Below are 19,545 nucleotides of genomic sequence, written 5' to 3'. Positions count from 1 at the left end.
CAACCTATTAGCTAATACCTAACACCTCCTGACAACTAAACCATGGCTTCAAGTGCCACATGCAGTCTTTTTTTGAACACCTCCAGGGACACTGACTCCACCACCTCCTTAGGAAGCCCATTCCAGCAGCCTAACTGGCTCACATGGGGAAAAATTAGCTGAAATGAAACCTGCCCTTGGTTATATGAAGCTATTTCTTAAGATGAACTCATCAAACATTTTAGAGAATGGAAGAGGTTTTTATAGCAAGAAATAACTATTTCTTTAGTACAATTGAGAAATTGCTTTTATCCATAGGTCACGATGAAGATTATTGCCATGTCACCATCTGGCTTCTGGCAAAGCAGAAGAAATCGGTATGATCTGTTGGTGACATCTCTTGGAGTTATATGGGTGATACTTCACTTTGCCTTACTGGTAAGATTTACAAAATGCAGTTCGGGTGATTAAGCTTAGTTTTGTCTGTTAAGCACCAGCAGTACAATCACTGCTATTCATCCAGATGAAGCCTTGGGAGTTTAGTAAGGCTGAAGCAAATTGAGCTTGATGCTAAGAAGAAGGAGTCTTTTCTATGGCCAATGATGAAATGCAAAAGTTGCCTTACTGTAGAGGTAGAGTCTGTAAATATAGTAGGAAACAGAAGTCTTTAGGAGTGGTGTGAGGAAAGTAAAGAACTTGAAGAGACTTAGAGCTCTTGTCAACAGCAGTATCATGAGCATCAAGGAAGAAAGAGAGAACTCACAGTATTCAGGCAGAAGCAGGAGAAGGCATAATTCAAAATTACTAAACAATACAATCTGTTCCAAACACAGCAGCAATTCTTGACTGCTGGTTTTGGTTAAGGGATGATGTTTAATATAAAAAAGCATGGAACAGAGGGAAGGAAATCATCTCTCCCTCCGTCCCACCCTTATTTTTTTAATTCACATACATTCCTGGTTCCCTTATTTACAAGGGAAGGAGAAAGGATAGTTGATACTTGTCATCAGTCCCAAGATGTCAGTATCGCAACCTTATAATGGCTTCAGGCCTCTCTCTTGTCTGCCCCAAGCTCTGTCTGAAGGAAAACCTGTCTTGTGTGACTTTACCCTGGCATTAACAATTTGCTCCATAATGCTGAGTAGCTTGGAAGGCCTGAGGAGCTTCCATAAGCCAGCAGTTGTCTAGAAAAGTAGCCTGGGGCTACTGGACATATTTCCAGCCCAACTAATAGTAGATTTGATGGTTTCTTTGTTAGATGTGTGAGGAGGTTGGATTAGTGCTTTCAAAGTGGTAGACCATCTTCTGTTAGTTTCTTACTGCTCCACCATTATTGAAATACTGGTGCTACTAGTTTATGATTTCTCTTATTACATATGGAAACTGCCCTACATTATTAAAAGACCAGTTGTCATGATCTTCCATGAGATCCCTGAGAGACAATGTATTAAGTCTTATGTGTTTCTGTTCCAGAATGCCTACACATACATGATGGGGGCATGCGTAATTGTCTTCAGGTTTTTCTCAATTTGTGGGAAGCACGTAAGTATAAATTAGGAACTACAACCACTGCAGTGCTCATAAATAGCTTGAAGAAGGAGCTGCTACACATCTCTAGTTCACATTCTGTAAGGCTCCATTTTATACGCCAAAAAAAAAAAAAGACTTAAAGCAGCAGTCTCCAATTTTATGTATACTGTGTAATAACACAATATTATGGTTACTGGAAAAGCTGTATTTGCCAAAAAATGTGCAACTTCAATAACACTCAGTATTTTTAAAATGTTTTCTAAAACTCTTAATGTACATTGTGCTACTCTCAGTTCTTTCCATTTCACCATGGGGTGATGTGCATGCTATTTATTTATTTTCTTTGCAAGACCAGTGGAGTTGTGGTTGATGCAGTCATCTTGTTATGACAGTGCTCTCTTAGAGAAGTTTCTTCCTCCAGGGTGCAGGTCTGAGTCTTGGGTGTCTGCAGTGTATAGACATACACTGTGTACAGTGTATACACAGTAAAGGATTTATATTTAAGTTTAAAATATATTAGGCCAAGATGTTCTGGAAACACTGACATGGCAACAAAGGAAGTCACTTCTAAAGTTTAAATTTATTTTCTGTTTGCATTTTCTCTGGTGTAATTGAAGGTAGGCTGACAGAATAAGCATAGGCAGAGAACAAACATGTTTGTTTAACAAGTGGTGACACTGCCTTCTCTTTCTGTAGAACTTCTTAGACTATCCAAACATTTTCTGTGAAGTAGCACATAGTAAAGTAAATGTGATAAGACTGCTGTACTAGGTTGCTGGGGTTAAGAACAGTGAGTCAGAGGGTTTGTTCAGTAAAGATAAAAAGTTTTCTTTCAATCAAACTGCACATACCCTATAGAGTCTTGGAAGTCAAAGGGAAAATCCTTGTTTCTCCTGTGCAGCCAGACCGAGTGATTGCCTTCAAAGTTTTCTCATTAATTCCAAAGTTTTGTCAAGGTTTTAACCCAGTCATCTATGCTTTCCCATTAGAGGTGTACCAGTTTCACCAATTTGTCTGTTGTGATGCAGTGTGGTGACTGAAAGTCAACAGGAGTTCTCAGCTGGGCATGATTCTAAAGAAAACTGCAACCTTCAGTAGCAATTTTCCATAGCATCCGAAGTGGTTACGGGTGTTAGGACAATCTAGGGCAATAACTTTACCAAGAATAAAATGTACAATATCCATGCAAGGGAAAGTTGTATTTATTACCTAGGCCTACAGCCTATGTAAGTTCCAAAATCATGCTTCTTAAGCTCTTTGACCAACATGCCTGAGAAATTACTAGTTTAATAAAGCTGTGCTGATCTTGAGGAAATCCCCTTCTCTATACATCAAGCCATTCCTTTAGATAGGCTGTGGTTTTGACCTAACACCATATTCAGATACTACCCCACTCTGTTCATGCAATGCTAGTTGTGATACTTCTGGAGTATACTGATCCTAGTAGTGAAGGTTGTGCTGTATTATTGCTGCATTATCATACACTATATTATCCTGGATATACTCTTTGAAGAGCAACATCTTGCAAATTAGGCGGATATGCTGATCTCTTGAACAAGTAAAATGCACACTAAATTTCAGAGGAAGATGCAAAATGTTCAGTTCTAATCAGGTTCGTAATGTACCATTTCACTGGGCTCATCCATTAACGTCTACGTGTAAAGAATTCATTGTCAGAATGGCAGGTGCAATACCTCTTATTTATCTTTTATTTCTGCTTTCCTGAATGGCATCATAGATTGCTTTTTCTCTGTCTTTCCAGGTGACACTAAAAATGTTACTCCTGACTGTGGTCGTCAGCATGTACAAGAGTTTCTTCATCATAGTGGGAATGTTCTTACTGCTACTGTGTTATGCTTTTGCTGGAGTGGTTTTATTTGGTACAGTGAAATATGGAGAGAACATCAACAGGTACAGTATGTACTTATAATTCGTAGGGATATTCTTTAAACAGCCCAGAACAAATTACATTCTTCTAGAGACAAGTTTATCCATGGTAAAAACTAGACAGGGTCTAGCTGAGGAGCTCTGAACAGATTTTTTTCATAGAAGATGCTGAGCCATCTTTCCAGTCCTTGTGCATTGGACCAAGTGACACCTAGTGATCCATCCAAGAGCAGACTGAGAGCTGCTCTTCATGTCAGCTGTATTATGCTTCATAGAGCACCATGAAAGCTGCGAGCTGTTTAAACACAGTGTGCCTTTGCACCTTATTGGCATCACTTGGGAGCAGTACCAGGCTGATACAGAGAGGGAACAGTTCTGTGAACTAGTTGTTAACTGAATGGTATCATCAGTAAGTGATTGGAGACAGGAGATGGCCTTGAGTTTGCATTAGCTCTTTGATAAAATGAGCCAAAATACTCAGGCCTGTATCACACTAACATTCAGTTACTGTATCTTAAGTCATGGAATAAATAATTCAATTACCTCATTCAAATAATACCGTAGTTACTTTTAGTTTAAAATAGTATAACAGAATAAAATGGAAATTATTTGCATTTTTTCTTGCCAATGTTTTAGTTCTGGAACTTGAAATTATTTGTCTCTCTTATTTTTAAAACAGACATGCAAATTTTTCATCTGCTGGCAAGGCTATTACTGTACTCTTCAGAATAGTTACAGGAGAAGACTGGAACAAAATTATGCATGACTGCATGGTAAGTACAATGCTGTTATTGACAGAGTAGACAAGAAACAGGAGACACTTGCATCTCCAAGTTTCCAGTATCTTAGTCTTATACAAGCAATTTTATGATTGTCTTTATCTCTTCAAGAGGTATAGCGTTCACTAAACCCCACAACATAACACACACTTTAAAATTCCAATCACACACTCACAATTTAATATTTTATGGGGCTAGGCTATTACATGATTTAAAAACAAAAGTAAAAAGGTGTTTTTGAAATCAGAAGTGCAGTAGCTCACTTTGGGGCAAGGTGAGTTTTCAGATTAAGTTTGACTTTAATATCTGCACTTTGGCTTGTTCCATGTGAATGGTAGCCTTAATGACCTCAGAAGTTGTCCTTGAATCATTTTATTTTGCCCAAGTAAATTTCTGTCTGTGGTTACCATTCTGATGAAAATCATATTCCCTTTTTAAAAATAACTGGGCAGGGAAGCTTTTTGAAAAACACCATGTATCAGAGCACCAAATTATTTCTTCATAGTGGTATAATGCACAATGTGCCTTTTGTGTGTGATAGTGAAGCCTACAACTAGGCCTTTTTTGTCCTACCCCTTGTTTTCTGATTTCTAACTACTAAAGGAATGACAGGAAACTGCCCACAATAATCCCCATCAGTATTGTTCCCTAATGTTGTGATTAGGAGGATGGTTGTTAATTTATGAATTATGAAATATGAATTATTAAAAATATTTAATTATTAAAATTATTAATAACCAATTAATCACTTTTTATATACTGATTGTAATGCACGGTTGTGAAAATATATTCTATAGCTAGTTTAGTATATACAATTTGACCCAATTAGAACATTTACAGAATTAGTTTTAAGGGAACAAACGGTGCCGTTCTGCTGCTTGTCCACTAGATGGTGACTCGACAAGACACTTGGTGGCTGTAAATAGTTACAGAGACATTTACAATGTTATCAAGAGGCAAGTCAAGCTGAAATATCACACCGCTAGGCACGGGTGCTTTGAATCCAATGTTACTGAGTGTTGCACACATGAAAAGATACACTGTGTCTTTATTTGTAGCGAGGCAAGTCGCTGGGTTACATTGGCTGCTCACTGGCTGGCTGGCCCATTCCAGGAGGTGACTTTCTTTCTTCTCCCGCAGCTGCGGGAGGGCTGAAGCTTTCCGCCGATTGATGGCTTCCTTTGGCAGGGTAGTCCCACAGCGTGACTGTGGTGACCGGGGGCTGACAGGATTGGTATGGCTCCCTGAACAGAGTCGGCCCGGCAGGGCCAGTCAGGGGCAATGGTCCTGCGCGGCAGGGGCCAGTTCCTTTGGGGTCGGCCCTCATAGTCGGGGTGACGGTTCCCAGTAGGCAGGGTTGGCCGTCTCCGATCTTGGAGACGGGCTTCAGGGAAGGGGTGCGGTGGAGCGGTGCTTCCCCGTCGGCTCGAAGTGGAGCTGACAATGCTGATTCTTGGTGACTGCTTCCCATTAAGGTGACAATGCAGTCCTTGGCTTGACTCAAAGGAGAGGCTGTCTCTCTCTCTCTCTCTCTCTCTGTCTCTCTCGGGAAATCCCGGGTTACTTTACCCTGACAACACAGGGTCGTAGAGCAGCGACAGTGGGCGGCTCCTCTTATCTCCTGCAAATGGTGGGGGTCAAGCAAGATGCGTTGCTGCTTGGTCAGCTGCTTATAAGCGGCAGCGGATGTGCTGGACTGCCGGGCTTGGGCTAGTCCCTTCCCTTCTGGGCTAGAGCTTACCCTCAGGGTTCCAGTCCTCTCAAAGACGTGACTGGGCTTACAACGTTGCCTTTCGTAGCTTCAGTGAAGGGATCTCCTTTGCTGGTTCCTCGAGCAGCTCGGGGCTTTTTTCCTTGTTGCAGAGGCCTCTAGCATGCTTGGATGTGGGAGTGAGAAGACTTAGGGGCGCTGCAAGCTTACGTAGCTCGAGCAAAGTGAGAGAAAGCAAAAGGAGAGAGCAAATTGGTAAACAAGAGGGGAATACTTACAGATTTCTCGAGGCTGGATCTGGCCAATGGGCACACTTGTCAACAACCTGCTTTAACCTATGGAAAGGGTGAAGCTAAAATTTTGCCCTTAGATGGAAAGAGCATGAGCATGCCATGTGATGGGTGCATGTAGTTGTTTACCCCTTAGGAGACAGGTTGGTGCCTGGGCCTTTGTCCTCCTCTACTGAAAGGAGGATGGAAAGGGGGGACTTACCAAAACAAGTTGGGACAAGTTTGCTGGTATCTAGGGGCATAATTCTGGGCATATGGTGCCTTCACCACACCGAACTGGGAAGCCTTACAGAAATTATATGTATCATATTGATTGCAAAGAAATTAAGAATGTTTTAATTATTGATCGACTTTGGTTTCTTTTGTTTTGAAGGTTCAACCTCCATTTTGTACACCAGATAACAGCACATACTGGAAAACAGACTGTGGAAATTATGCTGGTGCTCTTATGTATTTCTGTTCATTTTATGTCATCATTGCATATATCATGCTAAATTTACTTGTTGGTAAGTGAAAATATACAATAATAACATAAAGGTCCATCTTGACAAGTAGTATATTAGACATGAGTCTATTTCACTATTAGGTATGAGGTTACCATGTGCATTTACTGTTACCTTATATTCCTGTGATGGTTTTGATACTTCTCTGGCATAGTATATGCTAAAACAGGAATCATGGAAATTAAAGGGTTTTTTTAACAAAGAGATGTGTTGTATTTGTAGAGTATAGTTGCCCTAAAAAACCAGCATTTTCTGAGCTTTCCCTTCCCCAGTAAATTCCTTAGAAATTCACCTAATTGATTTAAAAGATGTTAGATTAGTCATCTGAACACCATTTAAGATATCTCACTTGGAAAAGTGAGCACAGTGAATATTGACGTAGCATGACCCATTATATACACATTACCCATTCAAAATCCTTGTTTGAATATACAGCTAAAGGCATTTATTGATGTGAAATTTACACAGCTGAATTCATATTCTATTGAAATTCATTGTTGCTTATAGATGTTAACTAGTTAGAATGTGACTAAAATCTTTCTTTATAGTGGATTTTGGTTTTGTGGTTTTTCAGCCATCATTGTGGAGAATTTCTCATTGTTTTACTCAACTGAAGAAGACCAGCTTTTAAGTTATAATGACCTTAGGCATTTTCAAATTATATGGAACATGGTTGATGACAAAAGAGAGGTAAGAAACTGATAATGAGCACAGAAATCCAGTATATTTACATTACAAATGTAGATTGGTCAACACAATAGCATCTTCCCTCCCAGCTCCCTGCGAGTTGTCCCCTTGGAAGTTGACAGACTCACATCCATTTATGTGTCTGATCTTCAGAAAGGCTTTCGTGAGGTTTTGGCTCTGTCTCCCCTAAGATCCTCATGGAAAAACTGATGGAAGAGTAGCTGATACAGCACAAGGTCATGCAGCCACTCAGAAGGACCTAAATAGTCTGGAGAAGTGGGATGTTAGGAACCTCATGTGGTTCCATAAGGGGAAGTACAAAGTCTTGCACCTAGGAAAGAACAATCCCCTGCACCAGTATATGCTGGAGATTAATCATCTAGAAAACAGCATGGCAGAGAAGGACCTGGGGGTACTGGTGGACACCAAGTTGAAGATGAGCTAGCAGTGCCCTGGTGTCAGAGAGGGCTAATGGTATCCTGGGCTGCATTAGGTGGAGTGTTGGCTGAGCAGGCCAAGAGAAAGGATCCTTCTCCTCTACTCAGCACTGGTGAGGCCACACCTGAAGTCCTGGGTCCATTTCTGGGCTGCTCTGTACAACAGAGACATAGACATACTGGAGACAGTTCAGCAAAGGGGTAATGAAAGTGATGAAGGGATGTAATAAAATATATTTATATATATTTATATATTTTAATATTCCTGGTGGTGGTATCTTCAGACCCCACTGTAACTTATTTACAAAGTATATTTACGTGTTCTGTTATTGGTTGTGAGTTTTACATTCCACATATGAAGACAGTTAAATGATTTAAGCACAAATGTGAGAATTTCCAATACAGCGACTTAAACTGGAAATAAAGGTGCTGCAATCTGTGGTTTCTCACAAGGGGGATTCTTTAGCAAATTAGCTGGGGACTCACAGCTTGCTCTTCTGTCCGGTATCTTCCCAGACACTGTAACTATAATGCAAGGGGCTATTGGCTCAGAGGGGGCTAATGGGCCTCTGTCCTCTCTTGCCCATTTTATGGTCTGGAGCCTTTTCTTGGCTTGGAGAGGGCTAAGTTGGTTTCTCTCGTACACTCCATCGCTGGGCTGTAGCCTATCCGTGGCTCTTCTGGGATTCGGTTCTCTTGGGGCTTTTCCCCTTTCTGCCTCTGGCACAGGGCTCTCAGAGTGTTGGTTGCCATGGTCCAGGTGCAAGGCCCAGGTGTGGTTTGCCTCTTAGGATAAGCTGTTTAGCTGCAACTCCATCAGCATTTGGCTCTTGTTGCTTTCTGGGTGAGAACAAGACAAATTGCCTACCATCTCAGCTGGTTTAAATACTGTCCAAAGACAATTTAATGCCCTTTGGTAACAGAGGAACCTTATAACTGAAGCTATAGAATGGGGCATATCCAAACACAGTTCACAGGTGTGTTGCAGGGTTAATTACACATGCTACATGTTTACCTGGACCATCTGGACCCCAAGAAATGTCTGGGTTTGCACATTCATAGGTGCTTAGCCCATTGTCTGGGTTAGGGCATGTTTTGGGCCTTGTTGCTCCAGGACAAGGGACCAGAGGATGTCTCCTAGGAGGCAAGACTGAGATACCTAGGGCAGTTCAGGAGGCTCAGGGATATCTCATCTTCCCTGAAGGGAGAGTGTAAAGAGGCTCTTTTCAGTGATGCCCAGTGACAGTATCAGAGACGATAAGCACATATGGAAACATAGGAGGTTGCCTCTGAACATCAGGAAAGACTTTCTCACAGTGGGGGTGACTGAGAAGTGGCATGTTCCCCATGGAGGTTGTGGAGTCTCCATCCTTGGAGACAGTCAAAAGCCACCTGGACACGGTCCTGGGAAACTGGCTTTGGGAAGTCCTGCTTAATTGAGCAGAGGGGGTTGGACAAGGTGACCTTCCAACCTCAAGCACCCTGTGATTCTGGGATGAGAAGAGCATCTGGGAGTCTGAGCTGTTCAGGAGCCCACAAGTTAAATCATCACCTGAATGACTGAAGGCATCACTAGGATTTGAATACGAACAACATTATGGTGAAAGAAGTTGGTTGCTTGTATTTGATGCATGGCTGTGGTGGAGGTGGAAGCTGCAGTCTGTACTGGTGGAGGTGGTGAGTTCTGCATCCATCATGCTCAGCACTGACAGCATCTCTCTCTGATATAGAACAAGACATTACAGCAAAAGTAGTTCCAGTCAGGCTCATTTAGCAGAGCAAAATTTTTAGAGTATGGGTACTACCATTTTGGAGAGAAATACTTTCACTACTGGTTTATTAACAGCATATCAAAACTTTTGTCAAAAAACTAGGCTGACTTTTAGAGCAGAAGACCTTTGAAAAGCCAGTAAACTCCCAACACTCTCCTGTCAAAGATGCTGAGAAGAGGGGACAGGTTTACAGCCAGGCGTAGGCCTGACTGTAAATGTTTAAAGTGTAGTTTAATTTCAGTTTTTCGAAGGCAGCTCTTTGGGCATGCAATTCTCATTATAAATTAATGCAAATGAAGAAACTAAATCTCCAAGGAATTTTGAAAAATTCTGGCAAAATTAAAAGCACAGATTCTCATTGTATCAGTAGAAGAACAGCAAAGACTTCTGTAAATGTGCTGAAGACCTAGGTGGCTTCCATAATGTATTCACAGTGACTTAAATAGGCCAGAGTTTGACACAGAGTCTTTGGAGAAATAGTGTTTCTCTCACTGATCAAGTCAAATCTCTGAGCTGGTAGTTAGGTCACAGTAATAATTTACCATCTATTATGCTATGTTACCCAGGGAGTAATCCCTACTTTCCGAGTGAAATTTCTGCTGAGGCTTCTGCGGGGCAGGCTGGAGGTGGATCTCGACAAAGACAAGCTGCTGTTCAAGCACATGTGCTACGAAATGGAACGGCTCCATAATGGTGGTGATGTTACTTTCCATGATGTGCTCAGGTACTCTTGAGATTTTCTCTAAATCTGTATGAGTATAATGGCCTGTAGATCTCTCCAGGCTAACAGATGTTCATTAGGCACAGGAAAAGGCAAGACTGGTAGCCACAGAGGGACTGCTATTTTAAATGTGATGCAAAATTAGATTTCTGTTTTTCTCGCAAAAATATTAGTGATGGAAAACATAGTTCCTAGGGAATCAGCTCTAAGTAATTTTAATGTTTTCATTGGAAACAATTTGTCATACACAGTCGTCATGTGTTGTTCCTGCATCCCAAGTCATGAAACATTCTGACTGGAAATAAAATAGAAATGGGTATATTATATGAGTATAAAATCTCTGGGGAAAAAAAAAATAACTCAACATAAATGCCCTATTTGCTTACAGTTCAGTTACTTACCTGTGTTGGATAGCTAAAAGCAGATGATAGGGTCCTCGTTTGTTTTGAGCACCACAAATCTCTTCTGGAATCATAAAAACATTTTTTAGCTTCAAATGAAAATTTATTGCACACACCTGAATTATGTATTGTTGCACTTAGATCTTAAGTGTGAGTGTTGATCTTTTAAATTAAAAAGTAAGACAAAAAGAGAAAAAAAAAAAATCAATGTTTCTTTCAGCATGCTTTCATATAGATCTGTTGATATCAGAAAAAGTCTTCAACTGGAAGAGCTGCTTGCTAGGGAACAACTGGAATATACCATAGAAGAGGAAGTGGCCAAACAGACCATACGCATGTGGCTGAAGAAGTGCTTAAAGCGAATCAGAGCAGTAAGTAAAGCTAAACTAGGATCTTTTTGTAGAAATTGTACTGATCAATAATGCTGGAATTTTGTGTCACTGTGCATCACTGAAGAAGTACATAGGAGCTGCTAACTCGGGAAAGAAAAAAAAAAGGGTGTGTTACAGCTCACTTGAAAGTGTTACAAAAATAAGCATCTTTTGAAGGCAGAAACTGTCTTCCTGCCAAAACTTTATCTGCCTTTTCAATATAGCAGCAATATGAATGTACACAGATCAAAGTCAAAGGAGTAAAATAAAAACAGTGCAATTTAATGAAACCCCATAGGCCTAATCTTTGGTCACAGAACGTAATTGTATAATTTCCTTGCCTCTGCTGGCAAAAGATACTATGATCAGTCAACAGCAGATGACTCTTCAAATAGAGCCCATATCAAGATAGATCATTTGAATGAGCCACTACAGTAACTATGAGTGCAAATGAGCAGTGTGTACATGCAAATCAGGTACATGAACCATAGCACACAGTAGCTATGTCTACACCAGTAAACTAAGCAGAGCCAAAGCACTGGCTCAGGACTGGGCTGGGGTCACCCATACTCATTAGCATGTTCCTCAGAACAGTTTTGACCCATGCATATTCATATTCTCCCAAACCACTGCTGCAGGAGCATCACTGCCCCCCACACATAGGTCAAGGTGGGGACTACTTCAAGTAGGCAATGGTTAAAGTTATGCCCATTTATGCAAGTGTTTTCCTGGTACTTGACTTCAACACTGCAGGAAATTCTAATCTGTTTAATTTACTAGTATTGACCTGGCTAGTGCTTCTGAATTCTGTTTACCCAGTATGACTAGGTTTTGCAGTTATTCTCCTGTGGTTTTCCAAAATCAACTCATCTTTTATATATAAAGTTACAATCTTGTTGTCCTGATACTTATTTTTTAGTTATTATAGGGCTAAGTCCAGGTTTTGATGGATTTTTTTTTTCATGAAAGTTTACTTCTTGTGAGTGGAGGTTTTCCATGGAGATCTGTGATCATGGGATCTGAGTTTTTTCTGTTCATAAATTTATTAAAAAAACCACAACTGGACAATTGGAACATTATGCATAGGCCAACTGAAACATCAGCATTCAAGGCGTATTCAGATAGATTAATTTTGTTCTCATCTCTGTAATAATAATGACAGTAGATTTAGTCTCAGCTCTCAGTTCTGCGTTTGTTCAACTCTGCTGTTCATTTCATTATGATATTGAATTACACTATGTTAAAGTAAATATGCTGTTCATTTCACTCTAGTGATATGGTTCAGATCATTTCACATTATATGAACCTTTTGTAAACTGAATGTAATTACGGAAGTTAATAAGTATTTTTTTCAAATTCCCTTGTTAGTCTCTAAATCTCCCTGGACGGAGCATGTGAAAACTACCCAGGAAAGTGAAACCTTTCAAAAAGGCTGTTTATTTTAATTTAAAAGCAAATTAGATTGTACAATCATAATGGTAGTGGTTTTGTTTTTCTATTTGTGCTGTAAATCTTATATTCAGTCCCAAGGTTTCCACTACTATTTTCTTCAGTCTTATTGACAGCCTGTTCCTTAGTCCATGAAAGAAATTAGACTTTTTTCATTGCATTCATGTAATTCGTAGTAAATCTCTACCAATTTCCTTCTTTCTTGTTCTTTCCAAGAACTTTCAGCTCATAAATTCAGAACTTTTATGTTTTTAACCTCTAGGTTTAAACTTAGGATTTAGCAACTTGCCTTCCACTTAATAGAGGTTATAAGTTTCATCCTCTATTCCCTACATAAAGATTAGACATATGCTGGAAGTCACTTTATTTAACTAACAACCATCTGATACATGTAGCTTCATTGATGCACCTGGTGCCCACATCTGGCTCTCAATGTTTTGTTAAGTATGTAGAAGGTTTTTTTAAAAAAATCAAGCACTGTGACACACCAGTGAGACTATTTTTGTGGTTACAAATTGTACCTTGATAGAAACAACAGCAGTCATGCAGCATTATCCACAGTCTACGAGAGAGTCAACAGCAGGAGTTGAGCCGGTTCCTTAATCCTCCCAGCATTGAGACAACACAGCCAAGTGAAGATATGAATGCTGTTAATCAGGATAACAGTGCACAGCCAGAGGTATGTTAACCAGAAGACTATCAGCTACTCAGAACAAACTCAGAAAAACTTCCACGTTTCTTATGTGTTCTTTTTTTAAACATAATTTTAACTGGAAAAGTTGAAAGCAATATATTGTTTTAATTCAATCTTCACCTTCAGATACGAAGGCAAGGTGGTCTAAGGCAGCAATTCCCCAGCACTATAAAAGGTAAACTCAGCTGTATGACTCTGGAAACTCCACCTTTCAGCTCTATCATCATTACAGGCTTTGAGATGTGAAGCTTTCCTGTGCAAACAGTCTGAAGTAGTGTTTATACTGAAAGTGATAACACTGGGCATGCTGGGTCATCTGAGTAGGAGTCCTGGGCTCTTCCAGGACAGTGAATGAAAAAGGTACAACATAGGACTCCATTGCCAAAGGACGAGAACAATTTTGTACCCTTCAGTAGGGTGCAGTACAGAGGGTATAATGGAATTGAGCCCAAACAGCCTTTTCATCTTTTTGTACCAGTAGTATACTAAAAACCATTCTGCCCTAACAAAGGGCAATGTGTTTTGTTTGCATTCATGTGTAAAGCTTAGAAATAGAAGAGAAAGATAACCCTTCTATGGTTTATACCCATGCAGTGGGGAACTGTGTCTGAAACTATTTTTCTTCTGTGCAGACAAGTAGCCAGCAGCAGCTCCTTAGCCCAACACTTTCGGACAGAGGTGGCTACGGACAAGACTCTGCAGATGCTGGGAAGCCTCAGCGGAAATTCGGACAGTGGCGTTTGCCATCAGGTGAGTTGCCATTGATGTAGTCCCCACCTGCCAAATGACTATTCTAAAACAGCAAGGCAATGAGAGGCTTCATGATTCACTACCTCCAACCTGCTGCTTGCACCCACATCAGGGTTTTTCTACCCTCACTCATTACAAAAACCAGCAATCTCCCCTTCCTCCTGGTTCTGAAAGTCTGGAAGATGAGCTCAAGCATTGCCATATGCAGGTGGATGAGTTTTTTAACTTTTATCATACATTTACACAGGATCTTTGGATTGAGGACTATACCATAGCATATGTTTGGATAGCATCTTGTGCATTTAGGGTTCTCTGTTACCAAATAAAACACAGAGAAAATGAATGAAGTTTTTCCTAACAACAGGAATAACTTATGAGTGCCTTGTCTTCTCTAAGCTACCAGGCCTGTGACTTTTACCTTACAACATAATTACACCTTTTCATACACTTCAGGAAGGAGTTGGCCAGGTGCACAATCAATTTCCCATTCATTTTTTCAGAAACAGGAAACATACTGAAGTTATTCTGGTAACTGCAATACACTAGAAAAGAGAGGTTAAACTGTGCCCTACAGGAGAATGCTTATAGGAGAGTGGGAGAGGTGCATAGATACAGTCCGAGGCTGTATTAATTTTTTTCTCAAAAGCACTGTTCACGACCTGAAATAGTCTCTCTTAGAGTTCATATAGACTTCTGTTGCCTGCCACACTTGTGACCTGCAGGTTTTATGAGTGCACATCAGCTTTCTTTCAGCCCTCATCACTCAGCCCTATTTCACGTCAAAGCGCTGCCTTTAAAAACTTCCATTGCACAGTCCCTAGGTAGGAGAGGTGGTCACGCCATACAATTAACCCTACTTTTATGACCAGAGTACTTGTCCAAGAAACACGACAGCATAATATAGAGCTTTCAATCAATGTTTTCCAGTTAGATGTCACTGAGCAGCAAAGATCAAGATTTTGTTGGAATAGAGAGAAAAAGTAAAAGAGGGAGCATGCTAAGGAGGAATCATACTACTGGAGCAACCTGGATAGGTTTTTCACGTGAGGATCAGGAGAGAGTTCAGGGTCTCCTTTCTTACTACTAATCATGGCCATGTCAATCTTAAATGTTTCTCAGTGGATGGTCTCAGAAAAGGTGGGTCACCTCCATGCACACTACAGCTGGGCAGATGGTAAGTAGTCTGCCTCCAATCCAAGAAAGTCATGTATTTAAGATCATGAATAGCATCATTAAGGTTGTGGGGTTTTTATATATATTTTATATGTGTATAAAATATATACACATATATTTTAATGCTTTCTTCAACCCTATCAGCAACAATCTACTGGCTTCCACACCTAGGCCATAGTTAAATATCACTTCCTAGGTATAGCTGCATCCCCTAGTGCACTTCTTCATCCTTTTTTCTGGAAGTTACCACTTTTTTCCATTTTGCCAGCTGGTCAGCTCATGTGAGTACTGCCTAAACCATTTAGGTTGCAATTAGCAAGGTAAGAATTGATCTATTGCATCAGCTATCACAGCAGGAGGAAATGAGGCACTGTTTCATTAAACTGCTCTACAGAGTGGTATGAATAGCTAGAGCTGAAAGAAACACCTTAGAATAGAGCCCTGCTCTTTCTGTGCTAAGTAAGTTTTAAGCTGCCCAGGTCCAGCTAGTTCTGTCTACCTGAATTCTAAGTAGAAATGTTGGGGAAGCAGATCTACTCTAATACAGAACTTTCTGTTTAATTTCATAGCCCCCAAACCAATAAGCCATTCCGTGTCTTCAGTCAACCTACGCTTTGGTGGACGTTCGACTATGAAATCTGTTGTATGCAAAATGAATCCCATGTCTGATGCTGCTTCTTGTGGATCAGAAGTCAAGAAATGGTGGACAAGACAATTAACTGTGGAGAGTGATGAGAGTGGAGAGGACCTTCTTGATATCTGAGAAAAAATTAAGTCATACTGCAACAACAACCACTTCAAGTACAGTCTAATTTTGTATGTTTAGAGTTGAAGGCACGGTGTGCTGTACGATTTCTGTAAAATCAATGCCATATTTTTTTTCAAATGCTCATCCTAGTGCCATATGAAACATAGCACACGCCTATTTGTTAGAATTCACCTCTCTATGTACTGATTGTACTTTAAGAAATCTGCATACCACAGCAGTACTAAAAAAGCCAGAGAGACTTTATCACCTTTAGCAGACAGAGCATTGAAAGATTTCATGTGTTCTGTAGCTACATAATGAAAATGTATTTTGATATGCACACCTCTATGCTTTTCTTTAACCCACACCATACTTTAAAGTGGCAACACTTTACAATACAGGGGTAATGTATTTCTTCTTTTTGAGTTTTCCTTCAGTTCATTCTTAGTCACATTGCTTTAGAAAGATTTTATTATTCACAAATGACCTGAAGAGGTCAGCACTGACTTCATGTTAAAGGGAAGTATTTTTACAAAATACTGATTCTGAATTACAATTCTAAGCTTTTTCTGGACCTTTTTTTAAAATGTACAAGATACAGGATAACTCATTTTAAAATCAGAAGGTGAAGGATCAGCTTTTAAGATGTAAATATCTTTGGGGTTTGGTTAATTATGCAAAGAGCTTGATTTTCATAGAGAAAACAGGGAAAGAAAAAAAAAAGACATGAAAACTGTGCATTTAAGCATCCAGCAAATGACCTCCATGTGAAAAACATCATTTATGCTTTGTTTTAATATACTGCTTACATATATATGTATGGTGTCATTATTCTCTTCTTAATGGGTCCCATTTCCTCATGTAGTAGTAAGACAACTTTCTTCTTGCCTGTGTGATAAAAACTAGCATGTTGGGGATTCTAATTAGAGAGTAGTATTGTATGGCTTTTAAAGTACAATTCAGTTTTGCCTGTATGGGTAGAAGTTAATTTTACTGACCCATCTTACTACTCATGCTACAGCCCTCCAAAGCTAAGGCATGACACTGGGCTGTAGTCAAGTACCTTTGTCTTGTTTGTTCTAGTCCATCATATTTTGAAGTGTTAACCTTTTATTTTATGAAGCACCAGTAGTGCTGCATTATCTCTGGTGAAAAAGCAACTATCCCTTTCATTAAAGTTTTTCCAGTGAAAGGCCAATGATATACAGATATGGAGGTGGAGAAGAAAAGCCACAAAATGCAGCGGAGTTTGTTGCTTTCAGAATTTAAGGCTGTCTAAAAATTAGGGGTAAAAATGTGCCCTTCCCTCAGGGAAGAACTAAGAGGTTGCAGATTTTGTAGCTCAGCCCCCGACTGGGTTTTTTAGTCTAGCTGGGACCTTTCTGTTACCATTGTTTCCTATGGAAATTATAGGTTGCTCTAACATGGCCTGATGTGAGATCTTGTAAGAGGCTCACAGTTAATGTACATCATGACTTTTAAAAATATATCCTTTACAAAACAGACAAAAGCCAGTGCTTTGCAATGCTTTCTGGCCAAGATATTAATGCAGAGTGGTCAGAATACAGCATTGTTTCCACAGATGCCTTCATAATAAATTAAAAATTAGTATTGGCCATATAATAGTTTTCTTGGCATCTATCAATGTTTTGTTCCCTGTGTATGGTTGAACATGGTTTAGATATTTTTTGTAAACAGTCATATTGAACACATCTGTATTTTGTGGTTTCTTTGTGTGTTGGGATATATTTAAGTTTAAATCTAGTCAGCTGTAACTCTGTAGTAACAGAACGTGCATTTTCTTGTTTACTTAGTTTATGAACCATCAACAAAACTTCATATGCAAATCCATTACTTTGTGTTCTGTTATGTGCTTGTTTAAGTTGAGCTTTTCTGTATACAACAAAAACAGAAATACTAGATTTATGAAAGATAGTTTCTTTGAAAGTTCAATAATATATTGAGCCACATATCTTTTTGAACCATTCTTGCTGCAAATATTCTTTTTAAAATATCTGGCAAACATTTTTTCCTTGCCTTACACTACCCTGTCAATAAAAGTGAGTTGCTTTAAGCCATATTTCTCCCACTGGTTTTCATTCTAGCTGCATTCTCTATATCTGGCTCATCTGTGAGAATGCTATCTGTGTGGTTTGTACAGGATTATTTAAAGAGGTGCTTTCAAACTCTTCTAATAGGAGGGCCTTAGCTTTTTTTTGTTTCTTTATTTTTTCTTTCTTTTTTTCTCCTCTTTTTTTTTTTTTTTTTTAAGTCCAGCCACTGATGTCATCAGTACTGCCACAAGGGGTCTCTTTCAAAAAAAAGGAATTAAATAGGACTGTTCATTATTTATTTATTTTTATTTAACCCACTTTGTTTGCTTTAGATGGATGTGAATATGCATGTGTGAGCATGTGTGTGTGTGACAGGGGGAATTTCTGGTGGAAACACAGTAGTGGTTTCATAGACTGCCTTCCAATATCTTCCAAAACACTGGGGATCCCTAACTGGCAAGCTGGCTCGGAAAAAGCAATGCTCACTGGTTCATTCCTCCATTTCATGTTTGCAGTTATAGTAAGTGAAATGGAGTTTAAAAAATAGGAAAAACAGCATATACTTGAGCACCCACATGAACAGTTTAAGGTGAAAACCTCCTTAGTGTGGTACCCCTGTGATAACCTCCTACTCTGCAGCAAAGAACCAATGCATATTTGCACATGAGGGTGAAGAAGCAGAGAGAAGCAGAGCTGAAGAATGACTGAAGTTCAAACAGGCTGCACAAACAATGGAGAGACACAAAGAGGAAATGCTGCAGCAAGAAATCAGTCAGTCCAGACAGCCTGAAAGAAAAGTTCAAACAAGAACAGACCCAAGACAAAAGGGTCAACCCCCCCAAACATGCTCTGGCCTAGACAATGAGCTAAGTACCTGCAAATGTGCTTAGCTGGACAGTTCCTGGGGTCCAGATGGCCAAGGTAAATGTATAGCTTGTGTGATTAACATTGTAAGCACCTCTGAATGTGCAAACCTGGACACTTCCTGGGGTCCAGATACACATGTACCACGTGTGATTAACTTTGTAACACGTCTGTGAACTGTGTGTGCCCCTGGCCATGTTTGGATATGCCCCATCCCATAGGTCCACTTATCAGGGTTGTGTTACCAAAGGGCATTAATTGTCTTGGGATAGTATTTAAACCATCCAAGAAGTCAGGCAACTTGCCTTATTTTCGCCCAGACAGCAACAGGAGCCAAATGCTGCCTGAGAGGCATCTGGGGGCCTGCTTACCACAAAGAGACAAGAGCCAAGTGCTGCCCGAGTAGCAGCTGAAGAACTTGCTCTAGCAGACCAACAATTTCACCCAGGCCTTGCACCTGGACCAAGGCAGAAAGGGGAAAAACTCCAAGGGAATTGAATCCCAGAAGAGGCTACAGCCCAGCAACTGTGCATGAGCAACTTAGCCCTCTCCGAGCCAACTGCTCAAATTATAGCCACAGCATCTAGGAAGACACCAGACAGAGGAGCAAGTTGTGAGTACCTGGCCAATCTGCCACAGAATTCCATTTGTGTGAAAAACCACAGATCACAGCACCTGTATTTCCAGTTTGAATTGCTGTATTAGAAAGACCTGTGCTTAAATCATTTAGCTGTCTTTATAGGTG

The 19,545-nt window shown here is 40.0% G+C and overlaps 1 protein-coding gene across 2 annotated transcripts in view; it reads left to right on the top strand.

Moving 5' to 3' along the window:
• NALCN (sodium leak channel, non-selective) overlaps positions 1-15,897 on the top strand; it is a 217,427-nt gene extending 201,530 nt beyond the window's left edge. For both annotated transcript variants that reach the window (XM_054400249.1, XM_054400241.1), the window contains 11 exons: positions 298-417; positions 1,453-1,521; positions 3,272-3,420; positions 4,076-4,169; positions 6,550-6,682; positions 7,254-7,369; positions 10,142-10,299; positions 10,918-11,068; positions 13,047-13,196; positions 13,844-13,961; positions 15,704-15,897. In XM_054400249.1, the coding sequence (XP_054256224.1) occupies positions 298-417; positions 1,453-1,521; positions 3,272-3,420; positions 4,076-4,169; positions 6,550-6,682; positions 7,254-7,369; positions 10,142-10,299; positions 10,918-11,068; positions 13,047-13,196; positions 13,844-13,961; positions 15,704-15,897 (1,452 nt within the window). The remainder of the gene's footprint in view (positions 1-297; positions 418-1,452; positions 1,522-3,271; positions 3,421-4,075; positions 4,170-6,549; positions 6,683-7,253; positions 7,370-10,141; positions 10,300-10,917; positions 11,069-13,046; positions 13,197-13,843; positions 13,962-15,703) is intronic.
• The last annotated feature ends 3,648 nt before the right edge of the window (positions 15,898-19,545 follow it).

The sequence above is a fragment of the Indicator indicator genome, chromosome 1 (assembly GCF_027791375.1).
Source record: "Indicator indicator isolate 239-I01 chromosome 1, UM_Iind_1.1, whole genome shotgun sequence".
NCBI classification, from domain to species: Eukaryota; Metazoa; Chordata; class Aves; order Piciformes; family Indicatoridae; genus Indicator; species Indicator indicator.
This window is presented reverse-complemented; position numbering and strand designations above follow the sequence as displayed.